Source organism: Pristis pectinata, chromosome 14 (genome assembly GCF_009764475.1).
Source record: "Pristis pectinata isolate sPriPec2 chromosome 14, sPriPec2.1.pri, whole genome shotgun sequence".
Taxonomy (NCBI): Eukaryota; Metazoa; Chordata; class Chondrichthyes; order Rhinopristiformes; family Pristidae; genus Pristis; species Pristis pectinata.
The window spans coordinates 40,783,465-40,803,687 of NC_067418.1; the positions used below are offsets into that span (position 1 = coordinate 40,783,465).

The following is a 20,223-nucleotide window of genomic DNA, read 5'->3' on the forward strand; positions in this document are numbered from 1 at the left end:
CTCTATTAGCGCACTCCTAAACAGGAGACTTGGATGACTTTTGGAAGATGAACAGTGGGCTGCTCCTGAGAGAATATCCACATGCTTTTGTTTGGTACAGATCATATGGAAATGCTGTTTTTTCTCTTTTCCTTTCCTCGATGCAAATATTAGTGCTCTGCTAGCATTAAACCGGCTGAAACTTCCCTGAGCTATCTAGTTGATTATTCTTTCCCTTCTGTGGCATGGCTTCCACTGGCATTGTTAGCATTTATTATGCATTCCTAATTGTTACTCGAATTAAATGGTCTGTGAGGCCATTTCAGAGACAAGCACATTGTATCAGTCTGGATTCACATGCAATCCCCATAGTGTAAGGGCAGCAGATTTCCTTCCTTCAAAAAAAAATAATTATGAACCAGATGCTTTTTATAAACAATCTGGTCATTTTGCAATCACCATTGCTGTTTCTAGCCTTGTGTTCATAAAATGTGTCAGGAGGGTCTTTCCCCTTAACTGCTGTCCAGACAAATGGCAATGAAGATGTTTCTAATTCTGAGCCTACTGTGAAATAGCCAGGAATGTCACTCACTCAAAACTGCAGTTGGATACTATCTCTAATAAAATGGTCTGATTTTTAAAAAAAACAAGAACGTTTAGTTGCACTCGGCAAAAATTTGCTGTGAAATGGAATAAATGGAAATATTTCATCCTCATTATCAACAATCAAATAAAAGGGCAGAAGGATGAGATCAGAAGTTGGTGAACCATTTTGCTGCTTATTGTGGAGTACAGGACTCTGAGGTCATCCCCAGTCAAGTCTGCTATTCACCTGGATCAGACTTGCACCATCCCTAGGAGGGAGGTCTCAGTCAACTATGCTACTCTGGGATATAATTGCCTGGGTGCATTTCAGTGAGAACATACTTGTTTAGTCAACTTGGACCAAGAGAAGGTCTTTGATAGAACATCACTCATATACATGATGGATGTACTGTCCATACTGGGGTTTGTGAAGGAGGTTCGTAATTGGATATTCTGCACAATAGAAGCATGATCTAAATTAGTGGGTGGGAATTGGAAAGTTTCCCAACTTAGATCGGGCTCTTTTGTCTTGCTTGTGTGTTGCGTTGAGCTTTTTACTGAGCCAGTCAGGAAGGATGGGGTTATCAGTGGAGATGATCCCAGGAGGTGGGGGTGTTCGGTCAAAGCCTCTCTATTCATGGGCAACGTCACTCCTTTCTGTTTGGACCCACTGTCAGTTCACAGACTGATGTGCATCCTCGATTGCGGGAACCTGGTCATGAGCTGCGAGTTGTTCTTGGTGTGTGTCACCCATACGCTTTTCCTGTGCAGCAGAACTTACCTGAGCTGCTTCCAGGGAAAGGCACCTTGTGGTCTGCCTGTAACTTGCTGGTGTTCCAGTGAAGGAGCTGTCCGCAGCTGACTGTTGCATGGTATGTTCCATGTGCAGGACTGTAAACCGAAGGACTCACTGAAGCTGGGCACAGTTGCCACAAAGGCTCTGTGGAGAAAGGCCAGAGTTTAATACCCTACCACAGAGGACCCAGATTATGTGTCAAAAAACCTTCAGATTGTTTGGTCATGGAAGTTGTGTAAATAGCAAATTTGAAGTTAGTCGGGAATGCGAATCATTTACTGCTGTGTACTGAGTGGTGACATATGAATATGCTGTGTGTTATGTATTTGAAACTTTTATATAAAAAGTATATTTTTGGAAATAACAACTTACGTCCTTTAGAATGAGCACCATTGTAAACAAATGGAAACACAGAGCTGAGAATCTATCGTGATTAGTGTCACCTCTCCCTTTTTCTTCTATTGTGTTGCTTAAATAGATTACAGTGGGAACCAAATCTTTACCATAGTTATGGTTTGCTTGGTATTCTGTTTAAACAATGAGCTCTCTACAAAAGCATTTCTTTTAACTCTGTTTTAGCTTGCTTGTGGGTTTTGTGCTTGACCAACAAAACCTGCCCGGGGCAGAATGTGAAGTCTATTTATATATAATCTGGTTAGGCAACATCTCAACTTCATGAACTCCACTGGAATAGCCAAAGGTTTACTCAGCTGACTTCTGTAACTTCTACATTGTGCTGAGCTGCAAGATGTGAAATTCAGAACGATTTGCAATTGTATAGTGTCTCCCATGGACACGTCACCCCAGAGCACTTTATAACTGATGGAGTATTCTTGAAATGGTGATCGCAATGTAGGAAACATGCTGAACGATTTATGCACAGCGAACCCTCAAAGAGCAACGTGATAATGACTAGATAATCTCATTTTGTGATGTTGACTGAAGAATAACTATCAATAGGACACAAGGGAAATTTCCCCTGTTCTTCTTCGAATCTTTAGGATGTTTGATGTGAGAGAGTATGTTGTTGAAGGAGTCCCAATTAAAACATCTTTTCCAAAAGGTGGCAGCTGTGACAGAGCAATATTGTCAAACTCGTAATGGAGCAGGAATCTAATTGTGCTTGGATCTTTGAAGTGGACTTGAAACAAACAACCTTATTCAAAGGTGAATGTGTTATCAAATGAGTCACGGCTGACGTTTATGGTCCTTGAATGCAAATTTGCATTCATTCTGTTGCTGGGCATTGGATTTAATCCAGAAGTATACCTTGTCATTACACTCATAGTCATTGACTCCGTCAGTTGAGAGGGACTGTGGATCAACTTTCTCAAATTTGGTGGTGTGCAGAAGCTCAACTCCACCTTGTACTACTTCATGATGGCACGCATAGCGTGTTCTTAACCAGGGGTCCGCAACGGATCCAATCTCGGTGCTGATCAGAGTCATGCAGAGCTGCCTCAAAGCCACAAATCTTTATCAATCTTTCTTGGTCTGATCCTACATATCACCTCTAACAAACTTTTCAGGGGTGGAACTAATCTATAGGGCGATCTATGTTACCTTCAGAACCAAGGTCACCCCAACCTGTAAGGAGTTCTCCCTGTATCTGTGTGGGTTTCCTCTGGGTGCTCTGGTTTCCTCCCACATTCCAAAGATGTACGGGTTAGGAAATTGTGAGCATGCTATGTTGGTGCCGGGAGTGTGGTGACACTAGCGAGCTGCCCCCAGCACGTTCTCAGTAACGCAAAAAGACGTACATTGAAACACACAGTGAAATACATGTGACTAATAAATAAATATCTTATATCTTCAGTCATGAAGCTTCAGTAACAACAGGCAATGCTTGTGTATAGAAGACATGAGTGTGCACATGCTAGAATCTGGAACGATAAACAATCTGCTGGAGGAACTCAGTGGGTCGAGCAGCATCTGTTGGAGGCAAAGAAATAGCCAACGTTTTGGGTTGAGATCTTGCATCAGGATTGGTTCATGCTTATGTACACACTCATTCAGAAGCCAAGTTGAACTATCAACTGGTTCATTGAAGCGAATATGAGAATGGGCCTCGCACTTACCTTCCACAAAACTAACGACCTCTACCGACCCATCACCCCCAACAATAGGAAGTGAAGTAATGGGTCTGTAGACCCATCTCTGGGGCCTACTCTCAACAAAGGCAGACATTGATGATGAAATTCGCCATCCCATTAAGTCCACCAGTACTGCCTTTAACCAAAGAGTGCTTGAAGATCAAGACTTCAAATCCAGCACAAGGCTCACTGTCTACTAGGTAACGTTGATCCCTGCATTCTTGTTTGCTTATGAGGCTTGGACTACCCATAGCAGGCACTTCAAAGTACTGGGGGATACCACCATTCCTGTGTGTACAAAATCCACTTGTAGGATAAGTAATGAACAATATCAGCATCCCCTCCCCATCATTGAGGCCCTAATTGCAATCAGTTTGCTCTACTAGCTAGACTGCACTATTCATATGCCCAGCACCAGGCTCCTGAAACAAGTGTTCTTTTCTCTGTTCTGTCACAGCAAGAGCTTGCCAAGTGGACAGAGGAAATGATTCAAGGATATTCTCAAAGGCTACTTGTAGCATCCCCACTGTCTTATGGGAATCCCTAGTCCGTGTCCTCTCAAAGTAGGCAAAGAGCTTTCAGATTGGCATCAAGAGTCTTGAGTCATCACATCCCAAGCCACGCACTCACTTGCCTTACTATAGGAAGTATGTAATTAAGCTAGAAAAGGTGCAGAAAAGGTTCACAAGGATGTTACCTGGATTGGAGGGCTTGAGTTATCAGGAGAGATTGGATAGGTCTGATTTCCCTGGAGCAAAGGAGGCTGAGAGGTTAGATTCGATTAGTTTCTTGTTGTATGCACCAGGGTGCAATGAAATTCCTTGTTTACATGAAACTCACATGGTAATAATAAATACAACAATAAATACAGAGATGAGCGCAAAACTGCAGAATGGTGCAATGATTGTAGTGCAATCTGAAGTACTGCAAAAAGAAATGGGTAAGTGACAATAATGGATAAACTGAGAGAGGTAGAGTTAAGAGTACAAGCAAGTGGCATGAAGGTCCCAGAAACTGGGAAAAGGGTGTGTAAGAGGTGATGGGTTCAGATAAGATAGAGGTATATAAAATTATGAGAGGCATAGATAGAGTAGACAGCCAGGGTCTGTTTCTCATGGTTAGGGGTGTTGAAAACTAGAGGGCATAGGTTGAAGGAGGTAGGAGTTTTAAAGGAGATTGGATTGGTAAATTTTTCAACAGAAAGAGTAATTGGTATCTGGAATGAGCTGCCGGTGGAGGAGGCAGGAGCAGTAACAACTTTTGAGTGGCATCTGGAGAGGTACTTAAATGAGCAAGGCATGGAGGGATATGGAACTAATGCAGGCAAGTGGGATTAGTATAGATGGGCATGATGGTCAGCATAGACGTGTTGGGCTGAAGGGCCTGTTTCTATGTTGTGCAACTCTATGACTCTATTAAGCATTTCCTACCCCACCTGTGGTGAACTCTGCAGGTTCCACAATGGTGCCATCAGCCACCTCAGAACCCACAGAACTGGAGTGGAAGGAAATCATCCTCGAGCTCAGGTGACTGCTTAAGAAAAAGAAAAAAATCCAATCACTTGTTTCAAATCTTCATGAAGGGTGGTCTCTGTTCAAAATCTTTCAACCAAGAAGATTAATTGGGATGCCCCAATGCTATTCAGTACAATAGAAATGATGAAATTGGTTTAAAGATGTTAGAAGTTCTGCATAGCTGGTGGATAAAGCTATTTCCAAAATGAGTAAAACAGAACCTGTTATTAATAACTTAGTTGCAATTAGAGCACATTCACTGCTGACATGGTTTGCATGTTGAGGGCTTATTCGGCTGCTTGCATACATGCTTATGTATTGTGGTTTATTGATAGTTATGAATTCCACTGTCTTGGCAGTTTAGGTCAGACTTCTCCTAACCATCATTTAACCTTCATTGGCTGTAAAAACAAAACCCTGTGGTATGTCTACTGCAAGTTATTTCCTTGCTATTTTATTACCCAGATTTGTTTTCTGATAAGAGTCTGAGCTTTATATCAAATAGATTATCTTCAGATACTGAAAACGGTTTGATTTAAAACTGCCTGACATGAGTGATACTGAGATAATTACTAAGATCACATCAGCTATTTTTAAAAGATGCAAAGTATTTCCTTATTCACATTTTAGTGCCCATAAACATTGACAAATTAATGTCAGCTACATAAAAAAACTAACTCATTAACTTAATGTTTTTTGGTTGATTGAAAGAGCCCTTTGGTGCAATAAATCATCGCCGTGCACACTGCTGCAGGATGGAAATAACTGCAGAAGCAGGAGTTTATGTGAGAACTGTCAGAGTAATAGATGAAGGAAAAGGGCCTTCACCTGGTTTTAAGGCTTCTGCTGAGAGCAGGTTTAACTTCTGAAGCATGCAACATTATTATTCTTATTTTTCAAGATAAATGAGATGAAAACCATTTCGCACGTTTTAACATTCACTTAGAAAGTAAATGCTCATATTTAGACTTTGCATGTTCTTGGGAGATCTCCTTTTGAAGCCAGTTAAATATTGATTTGACACGTAGACACAATTGTAACGAAAGTAATAGAGAGATCAGTTTGGACACAAAAAGAATGCACAATACAGCAAAGTAAGAATGCCTAGGTAATTTTAGGTGCTTTTTCAGGAATGTGTAATTGGACAGATGAATCTAGGGAATTGTATAATTCCTTATCATGGCATCCAGCTGTCTCTTTAATTGCTCCAGTTTTCTTATTATTCCACTCAGAGGTCAATGCTGAATATTGACCTTCTTCAACAGGAAGAAAGTCTACCTGATGTTGATGTTTGACCTTCACTAAATCTCTCTGCTTCACCCTCACTGGGCACTTCTGTAAGTGGCCTTTCCATCCTCGGTCATTCCAAATGGCCAGTATCTAGATAAATGAGAGACCCTTTATTGGAATGTGTTTCACTTTTAAGCATTAATCTTTGAAATGTGAACTGAGGGTAGTTCCATCAGACCGAGTTCCTGGCTTTGAATCTATACTGAGTTTTGTTTTAATTACTCTGTCATGTTTATGGCACTACCAGCATTTATTACATAGTCCTAAATGATTCTGAGAAGATAGTAATGATCTGGCTTTTTGAACTGCCACCATCCTCATATTGAGCAGCACTCTGACAATACTGTTAAGGTAGGAAATTCCAGGATTTTGACTCTGTGACAATGATGGAACAGTAATAAATATCCAAGTCAAAATCGTGTGTGACTTGGAGGTGAACTTGCCAATGACGATATTCCCAAGCACTGCTGTCGGATAAGATTTCTTTATTAGTCACATGTACATCGAAACACACAGTAAAATACATCTTTTTGTGTAGAGTATTCTGGAGGCAGCCCGCGAGTGTCGCCACACTGCCGGTGCCAGCATAGCATGTCCACAACTTCCTAACCTGTACGTCTTTGGAATGTGGGAGGAAACCGGAGCACCCGGAGGAAACCCACACAGTCATGGGGAGAACGTACAAACTCCTTTCAGACAGCGGCCGGAATTGAACCCGGGTCACTGGTCCTGTAATAGCATTACGCTAACAGCTCCTTGCCCTTTAGACAGTAGTTGTTGCATACTTGGGAGGTGGAGTTGAAGAACCCTTGGCACATTGCTCAGCACATGAATAGACAATGTGGTGACGGTGCACCAAGAGTGGCGGTGGTGAATGCTGAATTTGGTCAATGATGTGCCAATCAAGCCAGCTGCTTTGTGCTGGATAATGTTGATGATCTTAAGTGCTGATGGCAAGTAGAAAGTAATTCTAATTTGTGCCTTGTAGATGATGGTAAGACTTTGGGGAGTCACAAGCCAAAGATATTGAGCTTCTCATCTGATTTTGTAACTACCATATTAAAGTCACTATCCCGGTAATTTTTTGGTCAATGGTAGTCGCCAGGATGGTAATGGTTGGGATTTTGCTGAAGTAATGCCATTGTCCTGAAAACATCTTGTTTAAATTAAAAATGTTCTTTTAAATTAAGCTTGATTGATCACATTGACAGCTGGAGCAACAATTCGAGGAGTTTAACTGTGAGCAGACAGATGTCAGGATGCAGAATGAGAGACTGAGGCGCATGAATGAGGAGTTGCAGGAACAGCTGGATAGGACTAAGCAGGACTTGGACACCATGCGCTATCACCTCCAGATTCTTCAAGAAGAGGCGCGGAATGAACATCAGAAGAAAGCCAGGTAGGCACTGGCTTCTAAAGGATTTATAAGTTATTGGGATTCGGATCAAATCTCAAACTTCCCCTGCATCTTTTACCATTTGGGACTTGTCATTTAAAATGGAGGTGCTTAGGAATTTCTTTTCATAGCGGGTGGTGAATCTCTGGAATACTCTACCCCAGAGGATAGATCATTAAAAGTATTTAAGGTGTGGAGAGAGAAATTATGGAAGTATTGAGGATTTGAGGGCTATAGGGATCTGGGATAGAAGAGAAATTGAGGCCAGTGTAGATCAGCCATGATCATATAGAATGGTGGGGTAGACCTGAGGGGATGAGTGGCCTACTATTTCTATTTTCTTATGTTCTTGTACCCTCCTCAACCTATCTCAGTTGGCCCTTTGGGGTTGCACAAGAGGATCTTGGAATTAAAAATTAAACTCCAGATAACTTCTGGGAGCAAACCCAGGGAGAAAAGTTGTAAGAGTATTAAACCAAATGTTTTAAATGTTTGATGTTAATAATTATTTAAATATTGATGATGGGAAAGAAACGATTGTTTAACTGATAGCCAGGAATCATCCATTCGAGTGATGAAGCTAATGTTTGTTGTTGGATGTTGAGGTGATCAGTGGTGATGCATATGGGACAGCGCACGTTGGCAGGAGGGGATCATGAAACAAACCCTCCAGAAGCGCACACAGCCAGAGTTGGCAACTCAGTCCTCAGCCTAACATGGAACAGCCCCTGGGTACAAATGACCACTACTGGTAATTTTCAAAGAGCAATGACAAACCAATGATTGTTTAGCTGGGTGTGTTATGACCTGTTAAAATGGTCTTTGGTTAGAGGCTAGACTTTAAATAATGGTTTCGTGGGGAAAAACATTTTCCTTTCTCACCTTTTGGCTCTAGATTCTCCCTGTGTTATGAATGCCCAACTAAAGTACAACCTGTACATATGAACAAGCATTTGGGAGACCGGTGGGATGGATTTGCCGACTGCTGTGGGGCTGCAGGCATCTTCTGCCAGGTGGGAAAGGGGCATATCCATGTTCCTTCCCCTCCCTGAGCTGCAACAATTGGGTGCTGGGTTGAGCCCAGCAGAGCCAGGAACGCTGAGCAGACTCGCTTACTCACTGAATCGGTGAGGCCAGCTGGCGGCCACTGTTTTCATGCCTTCTCACTCTTCTGTCACAGCTGTTTCTGTTGTGCTCTAACATCCTTCAGTTCCCCAGTCTCGCCTGAATTTCACCCTTAATATGTCTGGCTGTTATTTTGTACCTTCCTTTCTTCAGAGAAGACGGGCGTAAAGTATTTGTTCATTTCCTGCTTGTAAATGGTTTGGGTTTCAAAAAGTTTTCAAAAATAGAACACTGTTGTAACCTGGGGACTGCCTGAAGTTTGAACGAAGTCCTCCCTCTGCTGGTTTAGGTAGAACCCTCCTTCAGAGATATCTGCTTGCATCCAAGAAGTTTTATAGCATGTAACAAAATGGTAGGTTTGAATTCTCTTGACTACTTTGAGTATTTAGGATGTCCTGCAAGGGGTAATGCATTATTTTGTGGAGTGCTTTGGGATTTCATGTGGATAGAACATAGAAAAACCTACAGCACAATTCAGGCCCTTTGGCCCACAAAGCTGTGCCGAACATGTCCCTACCCTAGAAATTACTAGGCTTACCTATAGCCCTCTACTTTTCTCATCTCCATGTACCTATCCAACAGTCTCTTAAAAGACCCTATCGTATCCGTCTCCACCACCGTTGCCGGCAGCCCATTCCACACACTGACTACTCTGAGTAAAAAACTTAACCCTGACATCTCCTCTATACCTACTCTCCAGCACCTTAAACCTATGTCTTCTTGTGGCCACCATTTCAGCCCTGGGGAAAAGCCTCTGACTATCCACCCGATCAATGCCTCTCATCACCTTATACACCTCTATCAGGTCCCCCCTCATCCTCCGTCGCTCCAAGGAGAAAAGGCCGAGTTCCCTCAACCTGCTTTCATAAGGCAAGCTCTGCATTCCAGGCAGCATCCTTGTAAATCTCCTCTGTACCCTTTCTATGGCTTCCACATCCTTCCTGTAGCGAGGCGACCAGAACTGAGCACATGTTATGATGAAAGACATATATATATTCTTTAATAATCAGGATTGACAGTGCAATATAGATGTGTGCTATGCAATTGTATCTATGCTGTCACTTGAATGTTATTTTATTGCTTTGGGGATGATGAATGCTGACATATAATATCTTGCTGCATGTTTATACCCAAGTGTTCTTTGTTACCTTTATATTGTAAAATGAAAGAAAAGACTTGTCAAAGGTAACGATAATGATACAGATTTTAATAAGAAGCAGACAATTGCATTTCATTTTGAAATTGATAAAACAGTGATTACTGTTGGTAGGAGCTGGATTTGTGAGTGGTAAAAGATCAATTCTACTGATTAACAAATTTGCCTAAAACCTGTAATCACGTCAAGTTGAAAAGGCTGATTGTATCCATAATATATACTTCTCTGTCATTTCAAATATTCAGCTCAAATTTTCAAAATTCATTTCAGTCTTTTCTGGGCAGGAAACAAGCTTGATCTAGTTTGATATCCATTAAATAGTGACGTTCATTATTTGTACTCAGTGTTCCTATATAAAGCAATGCGCTGAAGCACTCTAAGGACATTTGAATCTGATTTTAACCTTAAAATGTGATAATGGAAGAACAATTCACATGTAATAAGGAAAACATTTAATGATCACATCTGCAGTGCATTTCTAATTGAATACAAGCACAATATCTCAATTACACTTTATCAAGAGATTAAAAGACTATGTTGAACTTGTTTTTTGCATTTGTCTCTGATTTTAAAATAAATCCTGCCTTTGGGATAGGATATTAACCTGCAATGCTTTCTGATTTATCCAAATAACTATTGGCGTTGGAGTGGTATAGTTCCATATGTCCATGGCCATTGCATCAGTGAATGATGTAGGAGAGAAGTCATTGGATTGTAGTTGCTACAGAGGGAACCATCTAGTGTTAGTTAGCAACATGTAAAACTCATTGATATCCTCTTCTTTGGTTCATGAAAAGATCTTATCAAAGAATCATCACTGAGTCTCCCAGTGTTGTGAAAAATGGTTTCTCTTCAATCACCGCCATCAACAAATTAATGAATTATTCATCTCAAATCACTGTGGAATCCTGCTGAGTGTGCACTGGATGTTTGTAAATATGTAAACCACAGAATTTGTGGGTTGGTGCCAGAAAAATAACTATTTAAAAACCTGCTGGATAGAGCAAATGCTATCATACTTTGGCCCACAAATGATTTCGGTCCAAAATGACATGGATGTACTTAATGTCCTTGGAGAATCCAAAGATGGCAGCAAATATTGACTTGCTAGAGCAAAACAAAAGCTTTGTTGTCACAGCATTTTAAAAATTGGGTAAGGACTTACAAAGCATTTTGGTACATCCAGAGGGCATAAATGTTCTTTACTTTTCGACGAAAAGGTGATAATTAGAAGTAGCTGGTTAGATTAATTGAGAATAAATTAGCATGGTTTTGCTTTTGGTGGCTCACTGTTAATTTTATTCCTGTTGGTATATTTCATAGTCAGCTATAAAACCACTAACATAAACATTCCCTTTTGGCAAACGTAATTTTGTCACAGATCATGTGTTAAATGGTGAGGGCTGAGAGATTGTCAGCTAACATTGCTTGTGATTGTAGCATGCCAACAATTGGTTTTCTCTGGAACTAGATATTCAACACCTCCCCCCCCCCCACATCAAGTGACACTGTTACTGTTTATTTTTCATTAATTTTTCAGTTTGCTTGAAGCTTTGAACTTTCTCTTTATTATCCACTTCTCGGACGTTGGCATTTCTGGCAAATCCAGTATTCATTGCCCATGGCTAGTAGCTCTGCAAAAGTAATCGGTTTTCAAATGGTTGTGGGGCTTGCTCAGCCACTGTCCTGAAGAAGGGTTCTGACCCGAAACGTTGACCACCTGCTTTTCTCCACGGATGCTGCCGGACCTGCCGAGTTCCTCCAGCATCATCGTGTTTTTTTCCATCTTGATTCCAGCATCTGCAGTCCTTTGTTTCTCCAGTTGAGAATCAAGTATTGAGGGGAATTCTACTGAAACAATTCATGTACAATATATGTAATTTTAATGGTACAGGAAAACAAAGCTACATGGCAGAAACTTTCCAGCACTATTCAGGCACTGTACTTACCCATGTGTAAACTAATTACTCTTCATCAATGCTCCTTAAATTTATATAGCTGGCCCATTTACTAGTAACTGCACACATATGGAGTCACTGACCGGACATGCAGATGGGAAAAGACCCAGGTTCCATCTCTGATTTCCTCAACAACCGGCCGCAAAGAGGTTGTCTAAGTTGTTTGTCTAAGTTGTTTGTCTAAGGTGTGTGTCTAAGCTCAGGCTGGCAAGTGTGAGGGCAGTGACCCGATTTCCTATTGAATTATGGCTGTTTCTATCAGTGAGTGAAACTCCCATTGAAGGAAGATTAATCCTGGCTTTGCAGTTCCAAAGTCCGTCCTTGCGCTGTATCCAGCCTGACTCTAATGGCTTGTCTCAGTGGCCAAGATGAACCAACAATTGCCCAACACAACAATACAATTTTGAGATACTGCCTTTGTTTCTAAACAGGGATGTTCTGAAGGTGTCAAAGAATATGCAAAAGGAGAGAGAAAGTCTTTTGAGACAGCTGGAGCTGCTCAGGTAATTATTGGAATTTATTGGAAAGCTCTACTCTGGAAAGTTAATTTTTATGGTAAATAAAAGAACATTTGATATTAATAAAGGATAATATCAATAGAAATACACCTGATAATATTCTAAGCCACTTACTTGCTGCTTTTCAGGTATATTTTCGATGAGTTCCTGATACATCATATCTTGTATGTGTAATTACACAAAAAAGGGGTCCATTTGTCCTTGCCTGCATTCCTTTTAGTTCCCATCTCTTTATTTCCCTGTACCAGATGCTGGAAAACTCAAATAAAATCCTGGAAATGCTGGAACCGCTCAGCAGGTCAGGCAGCATCTGTAGAAAAAGAAATAAGAGTTTCAGGTCAAAAACCAGCAATTCCTACAACTAACTGTTTGTCATAAATGCCCATCAACTCCCCTTTGATTCATTTTGTCATTGACCGACACCAAGAGACCAGTTAACCTACAAACACGTCATTGGAAACAGATTATCCAGTGGAAACCCACGCTGTCACAAAGGGAGCTTGCGAACTGCACACACACAGCACCAGAAGTCAGGATTGAACCCGGGTTGCTGGAGTTAAAATCGGTTTATTATTGTCACGTGTACGGAGGTTCTGCATGCCGTCCAAATAGATCATTTCATCACATCAATACATTGAGGTACTACAAGGGAAAAGCAAGAACAGAATGCAGGATGTGATATATAATCCAATCAGACTTGTGTCTGAAAATAAAATGACAGGAGAAAGTAAAGTCCCTTAAGGGAACATAGGAAAATTAGAAGGAGCAGGAGTAGGAGTAGACCATTTGTACTCTCAAATTACCTGCTCTTGTTAGCTTTTCCTTCATATTATGTATTACATGTGCCAAAGATTTTAGCCCCATCGCTGCTGGCACAGTGGAGTCGAGTAGTAAGTCAGGCTCTGTGTGGTAGCACACTATTTATTTCCATAAACTTACTTTATTCATAAAAGTTGAATACACATAATACAGAGACACTGTCATTCATTTTCTCCACTAAGGAAAATACCCCTCTTTTGTGGAGACTGCTATTTTTTCCAGAGCCTTGAGGTGCCTGCTATAGGTAGTCCAAATCTTAGAAGCACATGGAAGGGCAGGGATAACTGCTGCCCAGTAGACTAATGGCTGGGTGGGATAAATAACACCAAGCTGTTGTGTGTGCTTGTGTGTTCAAACAAGCACCTAAATCACAGGAGCCAATTAATTAGTTTTGAAGCTAACACTGCGTTCAGGGCTTGAAATGGGGATTTTACTTCCCGCAGTCACATCTCATCAGAAGTAACTGTTGAGGATTCATTAGTGTTTCAACTCAGTGGCTTTGAGTTGGTGGAGAGGGAGTTGTGCAGTTCAGTGGCACGTGGGTGATTGCTGATTAAAAATCAATCTCTGTCTTTCCATTAGGGAGATGAACAAGAAGCTCCGAGATGAGAAGGATGCCCATGAAGCCAAGAAGCTGGTTAGTCTCAAAAAGCAACTTGTAATGCCCAAGCATAGCAATTGCTGCTGCTGCTGTTGCTGTTGCTGTGGCTGTCACCAGCACATGGACCCATACACTACTCCCTGGGGCCACTGTGAACCATAACCGCCAAACTCTATACCTTATCAAGTGTATCATTTTTACTGGGAGGAAAGAGTACAATGTATTCATGCCAATTGGTTTGCATGCTGCTGGCTGTTTTCAGAGTGGGACACAAAATAAGTTTAAGTCTGCCTTAACCCAAAGGAGTAATTGCTCTGTGGAAGGATGTGCCAGGTCAGCCTTAGGGCAGCTTCATTTACACAAATGTAAGCAAAATAATTGCACATTTTGATGGAAATTTGTGTCTCGTTAAATATTCCCTCAAAAGGAAAAGAGAGGAACAAAATATCTTATAATAGGCCATTTTTCGTAACAAATTGAATTTCTTCAAGAAGCCCCATTTGTTCAATTGACTAATTTGATTCAATGCTGCATCTTTGGAATCTGTTTTTGTGTGTGTATATTTGTTTTAAAAGGGAAATCTAATTCTCTTCATTGCATCCGATATATGGAAGGTTTGCAATGTCCAGTTAGTTACCACAGGCTTAGTCATTGCCTTTACTCAGGGCTTCATTCTGTTTCAGCATATTAGCAGCTAATTGTTTCAAAAATTATAGGTCAGTGAAGGGCAAAAAAAAAAGCTACTTATTTGAAGTGTGTTGACTCAGAGCAAGGGAGTTTTAATTTATAGATAAATGTTTTTTTTTAAACCAAGCATTTAACAAAGAAATAAGCTGCTGTGGTGAAGAAAGATTCAATTATATTATTACAGGCCGTCCCTTGGTAATGAACAGGTTCCATTTTTATGGATATCCATAAGTCGATTTTGTCCATGAGTCGGAAAACACACACAATTCATTCAATGTGGTAACTCTACCTTCACTGTATTGCAATGAGTGGCATCAAGAGCATGTCAAACTGAAAAAGAAAGAGCAATTACTAAAAGTGGAGGGAAAGTGAGAGAGAGAACTAGTTCTGCTATTAAGTAGAAATAATATATGTACATACATAACATATGTACATACATCAAACTTTTGAAGTTAATAACATTATGGGAGCTCAGTCGTATGTACAGATGTTTCTAACCCGGGGTTGGCCAGTATTCATAAAGGAATCCTTGCTGCTGTTCATTCTTGTAGCACAATTTGAATGACATAACATCATTTTTTTTTAAAAAGGAGTTTGTTCTTTGTCACCAGTGATACTCAAGATAGCTGCTAGATGGTTCACTTGGTTCAATCTGATTATCTACTAAACTTGAGAAACTTTTCCTTCCTCCACAGCCCTCAAAGTTTCCTTATTATTTTCTCACCATGATGTGGAGTCTGGGGATGTGTAAGATGTGCATATCACACCTGTGACCACTTGAATTTTGTACGCCTGCTTGGGTAATGCTGTAGGCACAGGATGCAATTAGTGTACATTTCAGGGGATGATATTTGCCAAAGAAAACAACTATATACTGTATGTGCAATATTTTGATCTCTTTTGTAAGGGGTCCACAATCTTTTTTGGGTTTTGTTTTGAGCACTATACTGCAGAAAATGCCAATAATTTCAAGCCAGTTAATTATGGATTAAAACAGCTGAGTGAATTCTAGATCTCTATGTGTGGCCTCCCCCACACCCTGTACAAACAAAGCTTCCCTATTTCTAAACTCTACCCCATTTGTAATAAAGGCCAATATGTTGTTTGCCTTCTGAACTACTTGTTGGACCTGCCCTTTAAATTCTTGTGATTCCTGCACAAGGACACCTAGATCGTCTGCACTTCACTGATTTGCAATCTCTCTCCATTTATATAATAATATGCCTTTCAATTCACCTTTCTGAAGTGCATAACCTTGTACTTTCCCATATTAAACTCCATTTGCCAAGTTTTCACCCACTCAATCTATGTCCTGGTGCAGAGGCACAATATCCTCATCACAACTTGCCCTTCCACCTATTTTTGTGTTGCTTTGTTTTTTTTCATGCTTGCAATTTACTCCAAGAAAAGCCAATTTTCAATAACATAATATTGAAAATAAAACAGGATTAGTTGGTCAGATTCCTAGGCAATGGTTACTTAAATGTTTTATTTAAAATCATCTTTGGACCAGCCATGAAAATGGGCTGGTCCAACCAGAAAGTGAGTCCATGATTAAGCAATTAATGGCCGAATCCTTCTCTCATGCTATGGTGAGCATTTAATATGAGTTAATAAATATGAGTTGCCATTTTTCTCGAGCATACTCAGCCCTTGCTTCTTTTCCAAACATTTTAAAATATAATTGATTTTCCCAATTCATCTCTTTTTGTTGGGGTGTGTGTCATTGCGGGAGAAGCGTTTCCTTTCTCCTGCAGCCCTCAAATTTCCCTCACGATAGTGTAGAGTCTGGGGATGTGTGCATTGTGCACATCTTGTCTATGCTTGCTTGGGTCTGATGACCTTGGGTCTTGAGTCACAGGATCTGATGTGTATATATATCAGGAGATTGATATTCAGCAGAGGAAATAACTATATTTAAGTAATTTTTATTTTTGTTGGAAAGGGGTCCAGAATCTTTAACTATATTGAAATGAAAATGAATTTCCCAATTTAGTTTTTTTTGGGAATGGGAAATGACCTTTCCCCCCCCACTGTCTTTTTCCCCCTCAGTACTATAAATGAGACCTGATAGGTCAAGGCAAAAATAAGTCTGGCAATAAAAACTGATTTTAAAAGATTCATAGTTCGCCATCAATTTTTAACCCAAGCCCATCCCGTCTGATATTATTGGAAGTCGCAGCTAGTGCCTGGCTGCCATAGTCTTTCAATGGATTAAAGGGAATGCTGGTAAAACATCGGAGATTTGTGAGTTGCATGCAGTTTATGAGAGGCACAGAAACAGTGGATGGGACAGGTTCTTAGCAAAGTGGGCACAATTTTATGATTATTGATAAAATGTTGAGAGGAGGTTAAGGATTTTATTTTCCCCAGAGGACCAGGGGCAGGCTGGAACATTCTATGAAGGTGATAAAAGTGGAAGCACTCCTAACATTTTTTTTTGTAAAGTACAGAGATGTGCATCTGTGTGTAAGATCTACAAATCTTTGGGCCAAGATGAGGCAAATTGCTTCCTCTGTTGTAAATTGCTGATTCTGCTATTTTTACTTTGCCACCTTGTGACGTGCCCTATGCTCTTGAGTTGATGAGAAGGAGAGGAGTTGATACAAAAGTTGGGCCTTCAGAGTATTGGGATGGAATTGTAACTGGTGGTTAATCTTAGCCAGAAGGTAGGTAGCAATATGCAACAGGCCTTGATTCTATCAATTTTATTTCTTTTTACACATTGATTTTTGAAGAACTATTTGGAGATGAACATTGTTTCGAAGCAAAGATTTTAGTTTTGCAAAGAATTTAGGGGGAGAATGTTTTTGGGAGTATCTCTATTAGCTGATGTTAGGATGTTGATAAGTAGAACACCAAACGGCAGCTAGGTTTTATATTTCTTGATTTGCCCGTGTTTCATATTGCTGGAGGTTTTGAAGAAGCCAGTATGACTAGTCCTTCCCAACTCACTTAATGTTTCTATGTTCTCTGAAGTAGTTGGAGTGCAAATAAATTGTACGCATTCACATTTTATGCTCTTTTGGGGATCATTCTGCAGTTTCATTTATGGACTTTAGTGAAAATTATTGGTAATCAATTAAAACTGATTAAAATATCCTTTTTGTTCCCCTCCTCACCAAGGTGAGAAGGAAGGATGTGAAAATTAATTCCTCATACCTTTGAAACTGGAGATGCAAATTCACAGTTCTGAAATAAGTCCTCTACTCTTCAGAGTATTGGAAAAGCATTCCCTTGAGAAATAATGTGCTACTAGTTTTAATAGATTTTATACCATTATGTGTTTGCATAAAATTTGATTTGTTAACTTCTATGGTTATAATATAGATTCCCAGGCCAAAGTGACTGACTAAATCACCATATTAAGATTGTCATAAAACATAATTTCAGTTGACAATACACATTGTGGAAGGGGAAATAGAGTACTAATCACAGCATTCCTTTAACTTTAAGTATCATGCTGAATTGGTAATTTCTCTCCAAAGTGATTTCTTTTGTGCTTATGGATTTAAATTACATCTTTGATGTCATGTCCAGCATAGCCACTAATACTCTCAATTGCTGTTTGGATGAGTAAAAGACAAATTTGTTATTCTGATATATGCTCTTTTCTCTTTAAATGTTAAAATTGTTATAGTTTACATCACAGAAAAGATTTCTCTCCAAAGTCAGGCCTTAATTGTTGGATTGTTGTCATTTGGGCCAATGTAATTTCATGTGCATTTGTTCCTTATCATTAGCTCCAGCCAGGAATAACTTAAACTACTTTTTCCAGATGGAACTCAATCTGTCATGGACCTGCCTGCACATGTTACACAGAGACTTCAGTGGACCAAAAGCCACTCTTGGTTTTGAATATATTCAGCGATTCAGCCTTTCCAGGTGTCCAGGTTAGGGAATTCCAAAGACCCTCTGAATGGAAAAAAAAATCCTCAAAGTGATGATCCCTTATTCTGAAACTATGTCCCTACTTCCATACTTCCAGACAAGGTGAAACATACTTTCAGCATCCACCCTGTTGAACCCCCTCAGAATCTCTCTATGTGTCACAGAGCCTTAGAGTCATACAGCATGGAAACAGGCCATTCAGCCCAAGTCCACGCTGACCAGTGGGCACCCATCCATACTAAACCCATCTTCCAAAATCCAATGAGCGGTACAGCCAACCTCTTTAACCCAGGAATCAATTTAATGACCTTTTTTTGAACTCGGTACAAGCAAATTCTTCCTTAAATATAGAGATCAAAATTGTACACAGCACCAACTGTGGTCTCGTCAACATCCTGTACTGTTGGACCAAGATTCCCTTTTACACTCCACCCCATTTTCAGTTAAGACCAACATTTGCCTTTCTAACTACTTGCTAACTTTCTGTGCTTCATGTACAAGGACACCCAGCTCCCTCGGTACAGCAGCGTGCTGTAGTCTCCCTTCATTTATGCAATATTCTGGTTTTCCCTTCTTACCAAAGTGGATAACTTCACACTTCTCCACAGTATACCTTGCCAAACTTTTGCCCACTCAGCTAACTTATCCATATCCCTTTACAGACTTTTCACATCCTCCTCACAACTTGTTTTTCCGCTTTATGGAGTCATAGAGACATACAGCATGAAAATGGGCCCTTCAGCCCACTGCTAACACACTGACCATCATCCAACCACTTACACTAATCCTACATTAATCCTGTTTTTTTTCATTCTCCCCACATTCCAATCAAACCCCCCTTGCCCCACTGAGATCCCAAGATCCTACCACTTACCTACACACCAGGGGCAATTTACACTGGCCAATTAACTGCACGTCTTTGGGATGTGGGAGGACATCGGAGCACCCGGAGGAAACTCACGCGGTCTCAGTGAGAACGTGCAAACTCCACATAGATAGCACCCGAGGTCAGGATTGAACCTGGTCTCTGGTGCTGTGGCTCCACTTGCCGCACCACTCTACTGTCCATATTGCCACTGCTCCACCTCTGTGATCTCCTCTGCTTCTCTCACTTGCCACCAATGATTGTGTGATAAGCAAACGTGGCCACAATACACACTGTCCCTTCATTTAAGATATTAATGTCAATTGTGAGTAGTTGAGGCCTCAGCACCAATCCCCATGGGACCCCGTTAAGTACAGCTTGCCAAGCTGAAAGTAATCCATTTATCCCAACTCCGTGTTTTCTCTCTTTCTGGTCAGTCTCAGTCCATGCTGATATTCTGCCACAATACCATGAACTCTTAGCTGGTACAGGCACTTTAAAATATTATGGCCCAATAAACAGTCTGTGGTTGTAAAGCAATTAGTTCTGCAGCCTAAGATGATGAAAATAAGTATTAGCTACATAGTACACAAGCTAGGAGGTTATAAATTTCTAAACAACATGTTTCAACCTTAGTGGATTATCTTTCAGTTGATTGAAATGCCAAATCATTTCAAAGGTCTGCATAGCATGTATGAACAATTTAAAGAAGGGTTTGTAAAATTATATATGTAAAATTACTTGAGGTTAACCCCATAGTAAGCTGATCTTTTGATAATAAAGATTTTTTATGTGAACAAACTTTGCAATATTTGTTTTAATTTGCCCCATGTGTAGCACATTCTCCATATGGTACAGTTAAAGTCTGGTCTGTTTCCAAAAACTTATTGTTGACAATAGGAATTGCATTTATATAGCAGCATTAATGTAGTAAAATGCCCTGTGGTGTT

At 40.3% G+C, this 20,223-nt stretch overlaps 1 protein-coding gene across 1 annotated transcript in view; it reads left to right on the forward strand.

The window, feature by feature from the left end:
* The window catches only part of LOC127577998 (EF-hand calcium-binding domain-containing protein 4B-like), a 108,922-nt gene that overhangs the window by 64,105 nt on the left and 24,594 nt on the right, over positions 1 to 20,223 (forward strand). Inside the window, exons 8-11 of the mRNA XM_052029705.1 lie at positions 7,469 to 7,656; positions 12,324 to 12,395; positions 13,812 to 13,981; positions 14,645 to 14,712. Coding sequence (XP_051885665.1) covers positions 7,469 to 7,656; positions 12,324 to 12,395; positions 13,812 to 13,981; positions 14,645 to 14,712 — 498 coding nt within the window. The remainder of the gene's footprint in view (positions 1 to 7,468; positions 7,657 to 12,323; positions 12,396 to 13,811; positions 13,982 to 14,644; positions 14,713 to 20,223) is intronic.